This window comes from Sorex araneus, chromosome 9 (genome assembly GCF_027595985.1).
Source record: "Sorex araneus isolate mSorAra2 chromosome 9, mSorAra2.pri, whole genome shotgun sequence".
Lineage (NCBI taxonomy): Eukaryota > Metazoa > Chordata > Mammalia > Eulipotyphla > Soricidae > Sorex > Sorex araneus.
In genome coordinates this window covers 28,174,320-28,192,914 of record NC_073310.1, presented here as the reverse complement: position 1 = coordinate 28,192,914, position 18,595 = coordinate 28,174,320, and the positions used below count along the sequence as shown (strand labels likewise).

General features: G+C 45.2%; 1 protein-coding gene and 1 non-coding gene across 2 annotated transcripts; both read right to left on the bottom strand.

The window, feature by feature from the left end:
- Positions 1 to 160: 160 nt before the first annotated feature.
- Positions 161 to 16,591, bottom strand: TOMM20 (translocase of outer mitochondrial membrane 20). Its single transcript, XM_055147500.1, has 5 exons — positions 16,330 to 16,591; positions 11,974 to 12,020; positions 8,876 to 8,957; positions 2,264 to 2,406; positions 161 to 1,585 (listed from the first exon to the last, which is right to left on the bottom strand). Exons 1-5 carry the CDS (start codon positions 16,448 to 16,450, stop codon positions 1,541 to 1,543), a joined length of 438 nt encoding a protein of 145 aa, XP_055003475.1. The 5' UTR covers positions 16,451 to 16,591; the 3' UTR covers positions 161 to 1,540.
- Positions 15,721 to 15,852, bottom strand: LOC129399014 (small nucleolar RNA SNORA14). Its single transcript, XR_008626862.1, has one exon. It is a non-coding gene; the product is annotated as a small nucleolar RNA SNORA14 (small nucleolar RNA).
- Positions 16,592 to 18,595: the final 2,004 nt, after the last annotated feature.

Genomic DNA, 18,595 nt, shown 5'->3' with positions numbered 1-18,595 from the left:
CAAAAAATGACCATACTCATACTCTCCACTAAATGACAGCCAACATAGAACCCAATGTTAAAGAAAAAGTCATAAATTTTAAAATTTTAGGGTCTCCCAAAGTTTAGGGTTTTAGATTTTAAACTTTAAAAAGAGAAATCTGCACAATGAGAAATGCTGCTCAATTCAACAGATGACACTAAGGGTCTTTATTCTCAGATCTGATGCTGAATGTCATTTTGAAAATCAGAGGTCCATTAGCTTCATTCTCTAAAAGTATTCAGCTCCAAGGTTACATCTTGTTCTCACCAACAAGATAAACGAACCAGACAGAAAAAGATTAAGGAGATACACTGAATATAAATGCAAAGAAAAAGATTACAAGCATTATCATCCCAGTTAACTCAAAGACAAAATTCCAAATTAATTTACAAGAGAAGTGAAGAACCTTATGATTTCAGTGAAAATTAGTGTCCCCTGCATCTTTTTGGGGTGTGGGGTTTGGGCTCTTTGGGCAATAGTCAGCAGTGTTTGGGAATCACTCCTGGGACTGTGCTTTGTGGGCCACCTACAGTGCCAGGAATCGTAATGGGGTCGACCATATGACAGGCAAGTGCCTTAACTCCTGCACACCCCTCTCTCGGGCCCGTGTCATACCTTAAAAAATAAGATCAACGCAGAAACAGTGTTGGGCAATCACGCAAAATTCAGAGCATTAAAAAAAAAAAAAAACCCACCTCCCCTGGCAAGGTTTAATTGCCCAAGTATACCCACCCCTCAGGTTAACGTTGGATTCTAAGAAACCGTCAGAACCAAATTAGCAAATTAGAAATAGAAGTTGAGAAGAACAATTCTCTGAATCAGCAGACCAGTCTCATTTTATAAATGAGAAAAGTAACTGGATAGACAGTAACTAGCTAGGTTCACATGGTTAGATCAGAAAGGTACATAGATCTAGTTACAGTGCTACTTGTAACTACACATATCCATCTAAAACCCAGAACACCTTCAAATCCACTGATTTAAGAAAAACACAGGATGGGAGTTATAATCAGCATAGTAGCATGCCTCACATTATTTCAGAGATCATATCGAAAACATGATCTCAAAGATTTCACTGCTGAGCTCTGACATATACCAAGTTTTCATCCATTTTGGGATTCACAGCAGAAAGTACTTAGCTTGAAAAATGAACATTCTTCAGCTTTTTCCTCTACTATGCTTTCCTATCTTTCAAATTGGAACACAGATTAATTTTAATGTAAATTATGTGAGACTGTATGATCACCTTAATCACATATTTTAGGAATAAACAAAATCAATGGTGTTTCAGTAACTCATAGTGTATTTATAAAATGAAAAGCTCTCTATCAAAATACACTTTTCACTGGGAAAAATAAATAAGACAAATGGATCTACACAAAGTAAAACTGAACTTTGGTAGATTTCAGTGTATGACAGTCCACAACAAGCGTATCTGCCCTTATTCCCCCAGAGCTGTTCATCTTCCGAGTTAAAAGTTTAAAATATTTTTAATTGAGATTAAGTTGACATTTGTTTCTCATTCCACATCATCTTCAGCCAAGCTCTGAGCACTGACAATTCTCTGGGAAAATAAAAAAGAAATTAGAAAAAGTGATTATCAAAGGCATTTAATCAGGATTCCAAATTCAACATAAAATTTGTTCCATATTCTACCCGTACTACCGTACTTCCACTTCCTAACACTCTGCTATATGGTAGTCAGTTACGTGTAACAATTTATAACCTCATCACTCCCATATGTAAGCTAGTATACTTTCTGTGCCTCACTGACAAAAAAAAATCCATGCTCCATTCTCCTAGGCCTGGCCATTACAGAAAGACATACAGATGGACATGGGGGCAGGCTGGTAGTGACTGGGGCCCTGGGGTCTCTCACTCCAGCACTTGGCCCAATAGGACCAATGAAGTTCACATTCAGTATAGTTACTTATTCATTATTAAACTAGCAATAAACTAATCATTAAACCACCACCAATGAAGTATTGAATTAATAACACATTAATAAGTTAACGAATTCCCTGTTATGCCTAATATTAGCGCTCTAATCTTTGCTCAGGGCCCTATCAGGAAATACATATGCCTCGTAATTTGGATGTTAAGAAAATTGTTAAGCCTGGCTTTTATCTTCTGGGTCTCCTTCATGACTTTATTATGTTTCCAAGACGCGTTTTAAATACAAATGTCCCTAGACTTCTCTCGGATTCCACTCATCTCTACTTGATACCTTCCATACACTTACCTGACTAATTGTTGGAAGCTTAGTCAGAAGCATCTGGAACACTGGTGGTGGAAGGGTTTGCTGCAGCACTTGCAGCAACTGCTGTGGCTGCCCACACACAGCAATGGCGTTTGTCAGGTGGTCTACACCCTTCTCATATTCACCTGAAAGATCGACAAGAAAAATCTCAATTTCAAAATCTGTAGTACATCCACATAACCAACCATAAAGATATAAAACAGGCACTTTAAGGCTTATAACTTTTGAAGGTTTTATTTATTAGCTATGTGGTATTTGTTCTCAGTTAATATTTTTAGCTCTATAACATTGTTCCCGGAACCTCAAAGAACTTTTCTGGACATGTCAGTTTGTTTTGGGGCCACATCAGGTGGTATTCAGGAGTAACTGCTGGCCCTGCACTCAGGAATCACTCCTGGAGGTGCTCAGGGACCATATGGGATGCTGGGGATCAAACCCCGACCAGCCGCATGCAAGGCGAATGCCCAACCCGCTGTACTATCGCTCTGGCGTGATTAATATGATTTTTACTATCATGCTGATTATGAGTTAGGAACTAGTAATGTTCTTAATTTATACCAGGACCCAAACGTTTAGGAATTTCTGGGTCTGTTTGAGCAATACCAGGTGGCGACTGCAGACTGTGCAGATGGTGGCCTCCTGCACACAAAGGATGCACTCTCACTCGGGGCCATTACTGATCTCTCACCTGTCCTAAACCTCTCAAGTTAGGAAACCCGGGACCACTGCAGAGTCTCTACCTAAAAAGTATCAAACTTGCTCCCTCTCTTTAAGGGAAGTCATTCCATAAAGCAAATCAAGGATACGGCAGAAACAAATGGAAAAACAGAATGTATTCTGAGTCTTTACAAAAGCAACTAATGATGGTAGAAAATGACTTCAGACCATCTCTATTCATTTCCTTTTTTGCCCCCTATATGATTCAAGTGTCAACATTCCAGAACTCCAGGAAGTCTGAAGACACGCACTAAGTATCCTTTGGAGGCAGGGAGGGTGTGTCTCAGCCGTTTATTCCACAAGCTGCTGATAAACAAGGTATTGTTTCTCATTCCTAATGCTCTTTCCAGGGTCTTAAATCTGATTTATGTCAATGTCTTGATCTACTCAGCCAGTTTCTTTCTTATGATCCTTAGTTATATTATTAGTAACACTGACCAAGAGAAATCTAACCTAGGGCTACATATGGTCTAGACACATGATTGCTAAATCAATCACACTGCTTATGAATGACTCCATGGAGGCCTGAAATCTCTTCTGAACCCAATCAGCATAGACAGTTAAATCTCTTTTGTAGATCCAGCATTGCCTAATAATTTCCGAGACTCAGGATACATTCACTTACTAACACAACCTCAACTGCAGTCTACTAGTCACCTTGAGCTCCTTGCAAGTGACAGGATCATTAATGGAATTCTAAGTATGTAACGAAATTAACTGGGTGTTGGGTAAGGCCAGTGGTGCTGGAGGCCCAGGAACGATTACCTCTAATACCTGTCTCAGTAGTTCAAGCTCAGGTTCAATACCACACCAGAGATGTGGTCTACAGCCACAGCTGGCAGAGCTGCTGGAAATCAAATTCGGGAATTTGCATATGCTCCAGCCCTTTGAATTATCTCCCTGACAAATACAGACTCTTCTGGACTGGTGAACCCATTACATCCTACGAGTTGTGGGAGTGGCATGCCCAAAAGGCATGGAAAAAAAATCTCTCACACTTCATACCTTCCCTTATTCAGCTCTCCCACCTGGCTAGTAATGATGGAAGTTGTAGTAAGTTTACAGTAAGCCAATAAATTTAAAGTTCATGTGAAGAATGCTGATTAGGAAGAACATGACCAGGCTAGAGTAATAGTTCAGCAGGCAGGGTGTTGGCTTTGCATGTGGCTGGCCTGGGTTTATAGTCAGTCCCTAGCACCCCACATGGTTCCCTGAGACCCACCAGGAGTGATTCCTGAGCTCAGAGTCAGGAATAAGCCCTGAGCATCACAGGTGATGAAACAACAACAAAGACAACTTAAGAACATGACCGGCGACTGGAGAGACTCAAAGGGCTGGAGTGCATGTGGGGGCCCAAGCTGTGAACAGATTCCACGCACTGTCCGGTGTGTCCAAAAGCCAAACAAAGACAAAACAGAACAACAAAAACCAAGGTGACTTGTAGACACAGAGAATTGACTCCTGTGAGAGGTTTTAGTTTTACTTGAGAAAATCTGAAGATTAAGCTATTCAAACTAAAGAACGAACTCTACAGAAAAACTTAAGACTACTGGGCTAGACATACAGCTCAAAGGCTGAGCACATTCTTTGTACACAGAAACCACCATTCTCCTGATCACTACCAGGAGAGTGACCCAAATACCCACTCTCCACCCTCCTTCCCAATGATGACTTTTTATCCTCCACAAGAGATGAAATTCCATCAAGAAGTTCAACATTGGGGCTGGAGCAATAGCACAGTGGGTAGGGCGTTTGCCTTGCACATGGCCGACCCAGGTTCGATTCCCAGCATCCCATATGGTCCCCGAGCACTGTCAGCAGTAATTCCTGAGTGCATGAGCTGGGAGTAACCCCTGTGCATCTCCGGGTGTGACCCTCTGCCCCCCAAAAAAGCAAAAATAAAAAAGAAGTTCAACATTCGCTCCAGTGACCTGGAAATCAAAATGCCAGTTCTTCACTGAACTCTCGTGCCCTTAATTATAGGCAAGGTAATTTGCATGGGTGCATGGAGATATTAATTCTACTAACGGAGACATATACATACAGGTGTTCAAAGACACCACCTAATTCTAACAACACTAGAAAACAGTCGTTAATGAACAACCATAGCAACTCAGTGCACATAAAATAATTTCCCCTCTGAAATTATTTCAAAATTTTTTAAATTTTAAATTTCTCTGAAATTTTATATTTCATAGAGGAAATTATTTTATAGGCATATGGATGATACCAGTATCACCCATATATCCAAAGATTAAGAGTGTCAACCCTTTCTGACTGTGGCCTACCTCTGACCTCATTTCAACCTCTGCTGCCCCCAGTCTCACCTCCACCTATACGTGAATTTTGCCTACACCCCTCTTGGGATAGCCTGAGGGTACACAGAAGGAATATGCTTTCATAAGACCTCTAGATTAACTGCCCTAATTGGCTAGGCTTTTGCTTGACTTATTCTTATGCTGACCTTTCCCCTAATTCTAACCAGTTGAATTTTCCACTGCCTCTGGATATGTTGGTAGCTTCTACCAAAGGGCAACATGTCAGCTGAACTGAATAACCTTGAGCTGCTGGGATGACCTGCAGAACCTGCTATGCTAAGGAAAACACTTTCCCTGTCTTCTTGAACTCTTCTACCCACCCCTACAATGCATAACCAACCTTAAACTGAACCTAACATCTCAAGTCAGTTAGACTGATGGCAACATTGCATGAATTTGCGCTCCCCCCACCCCCGCGCAAAAAATCCAAAGTCATTAAAGTAACATAATGACCTGTTTAAGAATTTAAGAACTTCACCACTACAATTAACTCCCAACTTCTTATATTTTTCGTTTGTTTGGGGATACACCCAGCAGTGTTCAGGACTTACTCTTGGCTCTGCCCTTAGGGACCATTTCCTGGCAGGGCTTATACAGGACCTGTGTAGTGCCTGGGACAGACCTGGTCCGCTGCCACGTGCACGGCAAGCATCCTACCCACTGTAGCACTGTCCAGTCCCCCACTGCCCTCATTTACATGGAGGAAAAGCCACATAATTGTACTAGTAAGGAAATTCTTGTTTGGTTTTTTGTTTTTGTTTCTTGGGTCACACCTGGCAATGCTCTGGGGTTACTCCTATGCTCAGAAATTACTCCTGGCGTTACTCAGGGGATCATATGGGATGTTGGAGATCAAACCTAGGTAGCCACATGCAAGGCAAACACCTGCCCTGCTGGACGATCACTCCAACCCCTATCTTCAAGTTTAATTTACCATAAAAGTAACAATTACTTCTTCAAAAACATTTCCTAGAAAAGGGAATGATAAAGATGGCAACAATCATCTAAATCTTTAAGAAGAAAAAAATTTTAATATGGGGGCTGGAGCGATAGCACAGCGGGTAGGGCTTTGCCTTGCACATGGCCAACCCAGGTTCGATTCCCAGCATCCTATATGGTCCCCCGAGCACCGCCAGGAGTAATTCCTGTGTGCAGAGAGCCAGGAAGAACCCCTGAGCATCTCTGGATGTGACCCAAAAAGCAAAAAAATAAACAAAATAAATTTTAATACGAAGCAAACAAAAACCCAAAGGCTTTTGGAGTTCAACATTGTCTAACTCTGTAATGATAGCAATGAAAATTGGAGGTTAAAAAAAAAAAAAACCAAAACCTTGTCCTAGAAATTACTGTTAATAATTCTTCAAAGCTGTTTAGAGATAAATGCTAATTTGATATAAAACAATTCAAACTTCAGGGGCTGGAGAGATAGCATAGCGGGTAGGGCGTTTGCCTTGCACGCGGCCGACCCGGGTTCAAATACCAGCATCCCATATGGTCCCCTGAGCACGGCCGGGGGTGGTTCCTGAGTGCAGAGCCAGGAGTAACCCCTGTGCATCGCCAGGTGTGACCCAAAAAGCAAAAAAACAAACAAACAAACAAACAAAAAACAATTCAGACTTCAAATGACTTCTCTCCCCAAACCTTCTCCCTATCATTAGGATCCTTCCTCAGTAAAATTATTTCACCTGCAAATTCATTCCCCTATTTTTGTTGTTTTGAGGTCACACCAAACCAAGGTGTTGGCCAATGCAGCCACATGCAAGGCCAACTACCTTCCAGCCATGATGTGACCATTTTAATTGAATAAACACAAACCCCACTGAGTTAAACCCACCCCAGCAATGCTTTATTTTTTTTTTAAGAGACCAACTCTGCAGTGCTCAGTATCTATCAAGGCACAGGGGACCATGAGGTGCTAGGGACCACGCCAGGGCCTATGCCATGTGAAATATGTATTTCACCCTTTCAGCTATCTCCTGAGCCCAATGGGACCCTTTTACTTTGAATATAAAATCAGGCGCATGAGACAGCACAGGAGGTAAAATGCTTGTCTCGCATGCAGTTGATCCTGTTCAATCCCCTGCACCTTATATGGATCCCAAGGACTGAGGGAGTTACTCCTGAGCACAGAATCAGTAATACCCCCTTAGCACTATAGCATAGAGCCCAATGGCCACCCTTTCCCAAAAAGAAAGAAGAACCCTTAAAGGCTGGGGAAATCAAAGGTTGGAGTGCATGCTTTGCATTTGGGAGCCCCCTCACAAAATAAAAACAAGAAACTTTGAGCATATAAGCTGAATTCTAGATCAGATTTAAACCACTAATTCTGAAACAGGTGTATGACCATGGTCAAGGAAAGAGAAATCATACCGACTACAAGCCATTCCTTTGAGAAAGCAGTCACTGCAATAGGACAGAATGTAGGGTGCTTGCCTTGCAAGTGGCCCAACCAGGCTCAACCCCTGGCATTCCAAATGCTTCCCTGAGCACTGCCTGGTGTGGTATCCCCAGCCCATCACTCCAAAAAGCATCAAGAAAGCGTAATACTCCTTGGGCTCTGGAGAAATAGTATAGCAGGTAGGGCACTTGCCTCTGCACAAAGCAAACCTGGATTCAATCCCCGGTACCTCATAGAGGCCCATAAGCCCCACCAGGAGTGATCCCTGGGCACAGCCAGGCGTGACCCAAAAATCAAAACAACAAAAAGTTTAATCCCCCAGGGGCTGGAGCGATAGCACATCGGGTAGGGCATTTGCCTTGCACGCGGCCGACCCGGGTTCGAATCCCAGCATCCCATATGGTCCCCTGAGCACCGCCAGGAGTAATTCCTGAGTGTAGAACCAGGAGTAACCCCTGTGCATTGCCCCGGGTGTGACCCAAAAAAAAGCAAAAAAAAAAAAAGTTTAATCCCCCAAACCCTAGCTCCTGAGATCAGGACCCCAGAGGAGTTGCCCAACAGTTGAAAAACTTGCTTTCTTGCTTTAGACCCCCAGTGAACAGAAAACCAGAAGTAGCCTTCAAGCATCACAGATTATTGCCCCCGCCCCACGCAAAAAAAATTGTTTTAAATTTCTTAACGATTAGGCTGGAGCCATAGCATAGCGGGAACAGCGCCTGCCTCAAACGTGGCTGACCAGAACTCAAACCACCCAGCATCCTGAGACCCCCAGGCACTGCCCAGGGTGATCCCTCAGCGCAGACCCAGGAGAAACCCTGAGCACCACTGAGCATGGTCCTAAAACACAATAAATAAATGAATAAATTCCCTAAGGTTTTACATTTTACACACCTATAAACGAGGTCATGCGTGAGCAGAAAAGTACTCTAAATTAGCCCAAAGTAACCCAATCTTCTTATTTCTCTCTCTAAATCAACATAAACTGATTCAAAATAAAATATGAAAAATGATGCGCTTCCCTCAGAAATTATTTGAGAAAAATAATTTTCGTGTTATATAAAAACTTTTCTTGAAATATTTAGAATATCTCTTATTAAAATAAAATCACATGCATTAGTGTAAAGAATACTTTAATTTTCCTAGTCTTGCAAAGATTATTACCTTGTGCTAGTAACTCTTCACCAAGCTGTATTTCTTCAAGGAAGAATTTTTGAACAGCCTCAGCATCTTTAAGGTCAGGTAACTGTTTGGAAAAAGTAATTGGAAAAAGTTAGATAACTGGTACCAAAATTATGCCAAAATAAACCAATGTCTCTAAACAAGCAAAAAAAAAAAAAAAGCTGTAGTTCATTCTTAAAACAGATTAATAGATTAATTCTTTAGTAACATGTACAAGGTTTAGTTCTATATTCATATTTAAACAAGTTCAAGGGAAAATATACTTGCAAATAAAAGCATTACTCGAGCAGTTCTTAAAAATCTGAGGCAGGGGCTAGAGAGGAAGTGCAGCGGGTAGGGAGGGTACTTGCCTTGCATGCGGCCAATCAGAGTATGAGCACTGGCACCACATATGGTGAGCTCTGCCAGGAGTGATTCCTGAGCACAGAGCCAGAAAAAGTCCTGAGCGCTACTGGGATTGGCTCTCAAATCCCCCCCCAAAACTGAACATAACAAAAACCCAGAAACAAAAAACTGAAAATAAAGAGTACAAATTTGTCAAGCATAAAAGACATATTTTACTATTTCTTAAATTTTATTGCCATTATAATTTGATCCTCAAACCAACATTTTGTGTAGATTTTTCATTTATCTAAAGAGATCAGTTTGGGGCTGGAGAAAGTACAGTGGGCAGAGTGCTTGCCTTGCATGCAGCAAATCTGGGTCCAATCCCCAGCACCTCATATTGTTCCCTGAGCCCTGCCAGGAGTGATCCCTGAGTGCAGTCAGGATTAAGTTCTGAGCACCAACATGTAGCCACAAACCCCCCACCAAAAAAAAAAAAAAAAAAAAAAAATCAAAGATCAAGTTATCTTTGCTTTGGAAAGAGGGGTCATTCAGAAGGGCCAGGGGCCAATCCGATCTTGAGACAACCACGCTGATCACAGTGCCAAGGTCAGGCTATGCCACCCCAGACTGGGAAGAGCAGTGCTGGGTGGCACATATATTACCAGAATGAATGTACGGTAAAATATAATGCTACCAGTTAGCTCTATAGTATTCAGCTCTTAAAAAGGAAAAAAGCCAGGGCCTGAATAGATACTATTGGCTTTAAGGCAGATGTCTTGTTTGTAGTAACACTGATTCCATCTCCAACACATAAGGGTCCTGGAGCATCACCAGATATGGCCTGGCGGTCCAAGCATCTGGGGGGGTGGGGCCGGGCTGGGTAATCTCCTGGCACCAGGGCCAAGCAGGCCAAAAAGTCCCTGAAAGAAGCCACAGGCCTCCTAAGCACTGCTCGGGAGACCTTTACACCTCCAAATTTCAGCCAGAGGGGCTAGAGTGCTAGTACAGCAGAGAGGTGTTTGTCTTGCCCGTGGCCGACCAGGATTCAATCCCTGGCATCCTATATAGTCCCCTGGGAAGCACCAGGAGTGATTCCTGAGCATTGCTAGGTGGCGAGCAGTGACCAAGTAAGCCAAGTTAGTAACTAAGAATGCCAGGCAGAAAATTCAACAGACTTGACTGAATGCTTAGTTTAAGTGTGTGTGTGTGGCTGGGGGTGCCCCGATTTTGATTTGTGGCATTCCAGGGTCATGAAACAGAATGCATGGTGTGTGTGTGTGTGTGTCTCATCCCCAAGTTTGCTCTCCCACTCCACAGTCTCCAGAGCATAGCACTCATAGGTACGGTCACAAACAAAAATTAAAATAAAATTTAAAATAAGTTGCTTGGGCCTGAGTGATGATACAATGGGTAGGGCATGACCAGGTGTGATTCTGGCATCCACTACAGCACCTCAGCATCACCAGGAGGGATTCCTCAGTGCAGAGCCAGGAATAATCCCCAAGCACTGCCAGGTATGGTCCCAAAACAACAAAATTTTTCTAATTTAAAACATAAAATAAGCCTATCTTAGAATCTCTGCACCACTGGCTGGATACAGGCCAAAACCAAAATAGCAATAATAAATTTAAAATACACATTGTCGCCTATCTCTATTTTTATCATAATAAAGAAAAGGCTACCAAAAAATAACAAACATTGCCAACATTTTAGAAAGACTTGGGCTTAAGAGACCAAATTGTGGGCCTCCCTCCAGTTTAACTTCATCATAATCCATCGTGCAGTAAGCTTGTGTTGCTTTACTCATCAACTATTTCAAAATAACATCATGTAACTTGTTTAATTTTACATTCATTCTATTATTTTTTTTCCTTGCTTCAACTTTCTTTACAAAGAACCACTACTGCTCCAGGAGTAGAAATCCTGGGAATCCAAACAATGAAACTATTTCAATCAAAAAGTTATATGCACAATGTTAACATTTACTTACTTATTTACTTACACCATGTCACAGAACATTTTTAAATCAAGCAGATAAACCTATGTAGTCATTAAAAATAATCATGAACACAGGATCTATAAAAAGAAAAAAATGAGTAAAAAGATTTATATCTAAGTTTACATAATACAACGACAAAAAAAAAAGTGCCAGCAGGCCCAGGGATGGCTCAGAGGTCAAGTATGGTTTAGAGCAGCCTGAGGCCATATGCTCAATCCCTGGCGCCTAACCCACATGCAGAGTGCAATCCCAGCACTGTGGTGTGTGATCCCCGGCGCCACACAGAAGGTGTGATCTGTGATTGCAGGCACACTGCAGCCAACTGTGTATAAAGCACAACTAACTGGGACTCCCCTCAAGCACCACATCCAAGGGTGTGAACGGTCACCATCACTCTACAAAGGGGGGGTGGAGGGTGTTTATAGGTTCTAAGGTGGGATTCCACATCAGTGAGTGTATGCGTGAATACCATTACAGCTTTTGAAATTATCATGTGGTTCTTTGAAAGGAAGTTGGAGAAAGGAAAATTATTTTATTGCCCCTTAATTACTGCTCATATAGTAAATTACCTGCTGCTTATGTAACAAGAAAAAAATGGAAGACTAGATAGGAGTAAAATGAGTTAATCATTCCTGAACAAATTATAAAGTAGCAAGAGCTGATATAAACTGATTTGCTCAAAATTCATATTTGAAGTTAATTTTAACATAAGTTGTATAAAATATATAATATAATCTAAATAAAATCAGATTACCTTAGAAAGCCCAGCTCTCTCCTTAGCAAGCTTTTGTTTCTTTCTTCCTGTAAGAAATGGAATATTTTCATTTTATCATTATTTAGAAGAGAATTAAAGGCGGCTAGCTGCAGTGACAGTCATTCTATTTGCAAAACATTCCAGACTCTTGGACTCTCTGCTCCTCTCGGGCAATCCGTCAGGGTCACATGAATCACTGTAGACAATGAATTACAGGCAACATTTCTTGGCCTCTTTTCCCTCCTACTGGAGCACCAGCATCGGCAACTGACATGACGGAATCTGTTCCAACAGCTGGGTCTCTTGAGAAACAAAATGACCCTAAGCTCTCCCTCTTCCTCTTACACAGGACGGACTCAGACAAGAAGTAAACCACTGCTGGATTTATTACCACATCAAATATAAAAGTTGGGGGGGTGGGTCGGGGAATGACCAGCATTCAAGCAGTGCTCAGGGGCTATTACTAGTTTGTAGTTGGGAGTACAGGGTACCAGAGATGGAGTCCAGACCCCCTGGAGGTAGAGCAGAGCATGCCCTTCAGCCATCTGAGCTCTTTCCAGGACCAAAAGGTTCCATTTTTATTGAATGTTAAAAACTAGCTGGCAGTCTTAAGTGTAGAAAAACAGAAAGAGAACAGCCCCTCCCCCCAGAGGAAAGAATACTCAGACATGCACTGCTTGAGGGCTGGAGAGAAAGGTAGAGCGCTCGCCTCGCAAGAGGCTGAGCCAGGCTCAATCCTCAGCATACCATACTGTCCCCTGAACAAAGCCAGAAGTCCTGGGCTCCACAGGATGTGCCCCCAAAACAAAACAAAATAGAAATGCACTGCTTCACGAACTAGTTTCTGGCTAAGGAGGGCCAGAAACTAGTTCGTGCATGTGCATTTGTCTTGCATGTGGCTGACCCTGGTTTGATCCCCGGCATCCCATATGGTCCCTAGAGCATTGCCAGGAGTGATTCCTGAGTGCAGAGGTAGGTGTGACCTAAAAAGCAAAAAAAAAAACAAAAAACAAAAAACAAGAAAATGTCCTCTGAAAACCTTAAAGCATTCTACAAAAACATGTCCTCATAAAAGATACAGGTGGAGGGTGCAGTGCTAGACTAACCCACTGTGCTTGAAAAAGACAATAATTTTACAAGGCTGGAGCAATAGGTCAGGACTTAGGGGCTTGCCCTGCACCCAACCAACCCTGATTAGACCCCTGCCACCACCAGGAGTAATCCCTAAGCCCAGAGCCAGGAATAAACCCCTAAGCATCACAGAAATAAATCAATCTTGGCTTTCATAAGCCATTTAATCTGTTACATTAGTTATGCTTCTCTCCCAGAGTCAATTCTTATACAGTATTACAAAGAATGTTACCATTTAGTATCTCTGATAAAGGGATAGATGGTAACAAACTGAAAAACCAAGCAGCATGAATTAAAACAAAACCTAGCCTTGTTTTTCTATTTGCTAGAAACGGTTTCAAAATGTGGCTATGTAAACTTATCAAATAAGATTTGTCTCCTTTTAAAAAATACATGTAGGGGCTGGAGTGATAGCACAGCGGGTAGGGCGTTTGCCTTGCACGCGGCCGACCCGGGTTCGAATCCCAGCATCCCATATGGTCCCCTGAGCACCGCCAGGGGTAATTCCTGAGTGCATGAGCCAGGAATGACCCCTGTGCATTGCCGGGTGTGACCCAAAAAGCATAAATAAATAAATAAATAAATAAATAAATATAAAAATAAAAAATACATGTAAAAGGCCAGAGGGACAGTACATATCTTAAAGCACTAGACTTGCATGCAGGAGAACAGGGTTGGATCCCTGAGTACCGCTGAGTGTAGGCCCAAAAGCAAAATAATATATTAAATTTTAAAAACCAGGACTGCATGGGGCTGGAGCAATAGCACAGCGGGTAGGGCTTTTGCCTTGCACGCGGCCGACCTGGGTTCGATCCCCAGCATCCCATATGGTCCCCCGAGCATCGCCAGGAGTAATTCCTGAGTGCATGAGCCAGGAGTAACCCCTGTGCATCGACAGATGTGACCCAAAAAGCAAAAAATAAAAAAAAAAAAACCAGGACTGGAGGTAGTCCAATGGGTAATGCGCCACTACCTATGAACCCTAGACAACTGCCAAGGCCTGAGCAGAGAGCCAGGAAAAAGGAAAATTCCTGGGCATCATCACAACTGTAGCCTCAAACAAAGAACAGAAAAAAGAACAAGTCAAAATGACTGACATGAGATACTGTCATTTTTTTTCTTGGTGAAAAATGAATTTTAGGATTTTAGGGGGCCAGAATGATAGAGTAGTGGGGATGGCGTTCACCTTGCAAGCGGACAACCTGGGTTCAACCCCCGGCATCCCATGTGGTCCCCCAAGCACCGCCAGGAGAAATTCCTGAGTGCAGAGCCAGGAGTAACCCAAGCATCATCGAGTGTGATCCCAAGAGCCAAAAGAAGCCCCCCAAAAAACCCCTAGTTTTAATTGAAAATTATTTAGAAAGATGTAAGGGGGGGGGGGAGAGAGAGATGTGTGTGTTCAAGAGAAGCAGGACTCTCCAGAGTGGAACAGGCAAAGAAACAGACGCGCAGGACCTGTTCAAGGGAGAACACGGGCTTCTCTGTTCTCCTTTGAACAAGCCATGGAAGAGTCGTTTCATTACTCGCAAATATTACACTGAAATTAGATTACCAAAACAAATGCAGGGGGCTGCAGCAATGGTACAGCAGGTAGGGCGTTTGCCTTGCACGCAGCTGAACCGGGTTCGATTCCCAGCATCCCATATGGTCCCTGAGCACTGCCAGGAGTGATTGCATGAGCCAGGAGTAACCCCTGTGCATCGCCGGGTGTGACCCAAAAACTAAAAAGAAAAGAAAAAAGAAAAAAAAAAAGAAAAAAGAGCAGAACATCTTCAAGTTTCTTTGGGGGGGGAGGGGCTTGCCCAGGAAAAACGTGGTGCTGGAGATCAAACCACCACGTGCATAACAACCTCTTTGTCTCTAGTACTATTTCTCCCAGTGAACTTTTTTTTTTTGGGGGGGGCGCTTTTTGGGTCACACCCAGCAATGCACAGGGGTTACTCCTGCCTCTACACTCAGGAATTACTCCTGGCGGTGCTCAGGGGACTATATGGGATGCTGGGAATCCAATCAGGTCGGCCATGTGCAAGGCAAACCCGCTGTACTATCTCTCCAACCCCCACAACTATTTTTTTTTTTATGAAAACTGCAGGATTACCCAATTTTAATAGGAAGCACTTATTGAGCCTTTGGTGTCTCAGGGATAGTGATAGTGGGCTCAAAAGTCCCTTCGCAAAACCAACGCGAGGCACGTAGCTTTTTGCACTTTACACAGTTTGGGGTAAAAAAATACTCGTTGGGAGACTCATGATCGAAATCCAAAAACCACAGTTTCCCCACGAACCAACATTACCATCAGTTATGATCTCTACACCCCTTTGCTCCCCGCACGAACGGGAGCCAGAAGGCGGTTGGTTATCAGACGTGGAGGGCGAGATCGCGCCGTCCAGTCCAATATGGTAGTCGCCGGCACGTGGCGACCCAAACCCTCAACCACGTCCACACCTTCGGGGGTGGGGTGGGGGGTAACAGGACCCTCGCTTTCTGGGTCGTACCGCCGGGAACTCTGCACAGAGCCATCAAAAGCTGCGCGACCGTTTCAGCTCGCGCTCCCACATTCACAAAGCCAGGGGGGTTCTGGGGACACGACTTCCCTCTGGCCAACTCCAAAAACAGTGATGTCGCAGGTATGAAATAAGGCCGCGCCACGGGAGGGGCGCAGCCCTTTGGACTCCCCTGCGGTTTCTATCGCATTCACTCATATCCTGGGGGCGATCGGGGCACCGCCAAGAGGGTTTAAGAATGCGCGACACGCTGGCTTTGGCGCACGTTGCGCAAGGCACGACTTTATTATTTTTTGTTTTTTTTGGGGGGGGGTCACGCCCGGCGATGCACAGGGAATTACTCCTGGCTCATGCACTCAGGAATTAGGAATTAACTCCCGGCGGTGCTCGGGGGACCCTCCGGGGACGCCGGGAATCGAACCCGGGTCGGCCGCGTGCAAGGCAAACGCCCTAGCCGCTGTGCTATCGCTCCGGCCCCCAGGCACGACTTCCGAATCCAGAGCACGAAGCGAAAGGGCAGCGCCCGGCCACTCCCCATCCCTGCCGGACCGCGAGCCGCGAGTGCAATGTGCACGGCCCCGGCGGGGGAAAGGAATAAAATGGGAAAGGCTCGTTCTTCCAAGATGGAGGGGGTTGGGGTGGTGGGGGGGGGGGGTCCCGGGCGCGCGTGCTCCCGCGCCGCCAGGGCGGCCGCTCGCACCCGGCGCGGGCGCGCACTCACGTTCTCGCAGTCGGTTCTTGAAGTTGGGGTCACTCCGTCTCTTGCGGTCGAAGTAGATGCAGTAGCCGATGAACAGGGCCCCGCAGACGCCGGCGGCGATGGCGCTGTTCCGGCCGACCATCTTCCGACCCGGAGTGGGCCTGCGGCGGCGCCCGACCCGCTGAGAAGCTGTTGGCCGCGAACCCGCAGAGCGGACGGAGCCGCCGAGACCCGACGCCCACCGCGAGGGACGCGGAAAGGCCGAGCTCACGCCACTTCCGGTCCTGAGCGTCTGAGGCCCCCGGGGTGTCCGCGCCAGTGCCTGAACGGGCGCGCTCGCACCGCTTCTGCGCCTGCGCAGGGGGGGTCCTTTTTTTTTTTTTTCTTTTCCACCACCCCTCCCAGCCCCACCTCTCCCATCCCCACCCCCACTCCCGACCCGGTCCTACTCCCGAGACCGGTGTTCTCGTGGGGGGGGGGGGGGTCCAGGTTTTCTAAGTGACAGTTAAAAGCTGAGGGGCCGGGTGGCCGTCGTGCACAGATTTTAGGTTTCTAGCTGACAGCCTTGCTCGCGCCAGGGATGCAAGGTGTTCAGGGCTGTTCCAACTGACTCTCCTAGTGCACCGGCGAGCTGGGACACTGAATTTAACGAATTTTCAAAGTGCAGTCTCAGCCCTTAGTGCAACAGCATTACACTCAAGTGATTCAGTTGAAAAAGAATGTTGCAGGGGCCAAAGAGAGAGTTCAACGGGCTGACCGCATACTTTGCTTGCAGGAGGTCTGGTGGGTCCTGGCATATTTTTGTTTTGGGGGGGGGCACATACCTGGCAGTGTTCAGGGCTAACTCCTGGTTCTACATTCCTGGAGGGGCAAATCAAATCTAGGTCAGCTGAGTCCAAGGCAAGCCCCCTACCTGAGCCCTATTGCTACAGCCAGACCTGTGGCACCACCTGGGGTGACCCCTGCTCCCCCACTCCCTAAAGCTGAAGAAGATCGGACTACCAATAGGTGTGTTCCCAAAGAGGAAAAAAAATTAGAATGTTACAATATAGTCATATCAGGAGTGGAGAAAATTATGGTTTTTGTTTTGTTTGGGGTCACACCCAACAATGCTCAGAGATAACTCCTGCCTGACTCTGAGCTCAGGAATTACTCCTGGCTGTACTCAGGACTATGGGATGTCAAGGAATGAACACAGGTTGGCTGTTTGCAAAGTAAATGCCCTACCTGCTCCGGTCTCAAGGAACGGAAAAAACTAAATGGAGAACCTCCTTTAAAAACAACAGGCAGGGTGCTGGAGCGATAGTACAGCAGGTAGGGCATTTGCCTTGCACTCGGGCGACCTGGGTTTGATTCCCAGCATCCCATATGGTCCCCTGAGCTAGGAGTAATTCCTGAGTGCAAAGCCAGGATTCACCCCTGTGCATCACTGGGTGTGACCCAAAAAGCAAACAAACAAACAAAACCAGGCAGGAGCCAGAGCAATAGTACAGCCAGTAGGGTGGCTTGCCTTGCACACAAAAGACCTGGATTCGACCACACCACGGGATCCCCTGTGCCCTGTTGGGAGTGATCCTAGAGCAGAGCCAGAAGCCCAGAGCACTGTTGAGTGTGGCCCAAATACCAGAAACATCACTGGGACTATAATTCAGATGACAGTGAATTATAGCCTTTACCTCTTAAGAAGGAAAAGGCTCTAGAAATTGTGTTCTTAATGTATCACTGTAGCACTGTCATCCCGTTGCTCATTGATTTGCTCAAGTGGGAACCAGTAACGTCTCCATTGTGAGACTTGTTGTTACTGTTTTTGGCATATCGAATACGCCACGAGGAGCTTGCCAGGCTCTGCCGTGTGGGCGAGATACTCTCGGTAGCTTGCCAGGCTGTCCGAGAGGGACGGAGTAATCGGACCCGGGTCGGCCAAGTGCAAGGCAAACACCCTACCCGCTGTGCTATCGCTCCAGCCCCGAGATTCTGTTCTTAATGTACCCTAAATAAAGCCTTTTCCCCCTGCCTCTTCCCTCTTGCTGTTACTGCACTGTTGTAGTAGTACTCTCTTGGCTCTCGCGAGCATATCTGGTTGGCAAGCCCACTCGGCCCTCTTTTGGTTGTGCTCTTTAGGTGCATACTTTAGTTGTAACGTTCAGACACAAGTGGCTGTGCCGGAGATCGCACACTTGTGGCATGCTGGGAATATCATGCCTCACCGCAAGGCATGCTCCTAGCCACTAGGCCATCCCCCCACCCCTGCAAGCAGAAACTGGCACAGACAGGCAGGATTCCCAGT

Coding starts and splice junctions, on each gene's coding strand:
- TOMM20 (XM_055147500.1), bottom strand. CDS start 16,450: ATGGTCGGCCGGAACAGCGCCATCGCCGCCGGCGTCTGCGGGGCCCTG. Junction 2,407..8,875: donor TGAAGAGTTACTAGCACAAG/GTAATAATCTTT, acceptor TCGATCTTTCAG/GTGAATATGAGAAGGGTGTA. Junction 1,586..2,263: donor AGCTTCCAACAATTAGTCAG/GTAAGTGTATGG, acceptor TTATTTTCCCAG/AGAATTGTCAGTGCTCAGAG.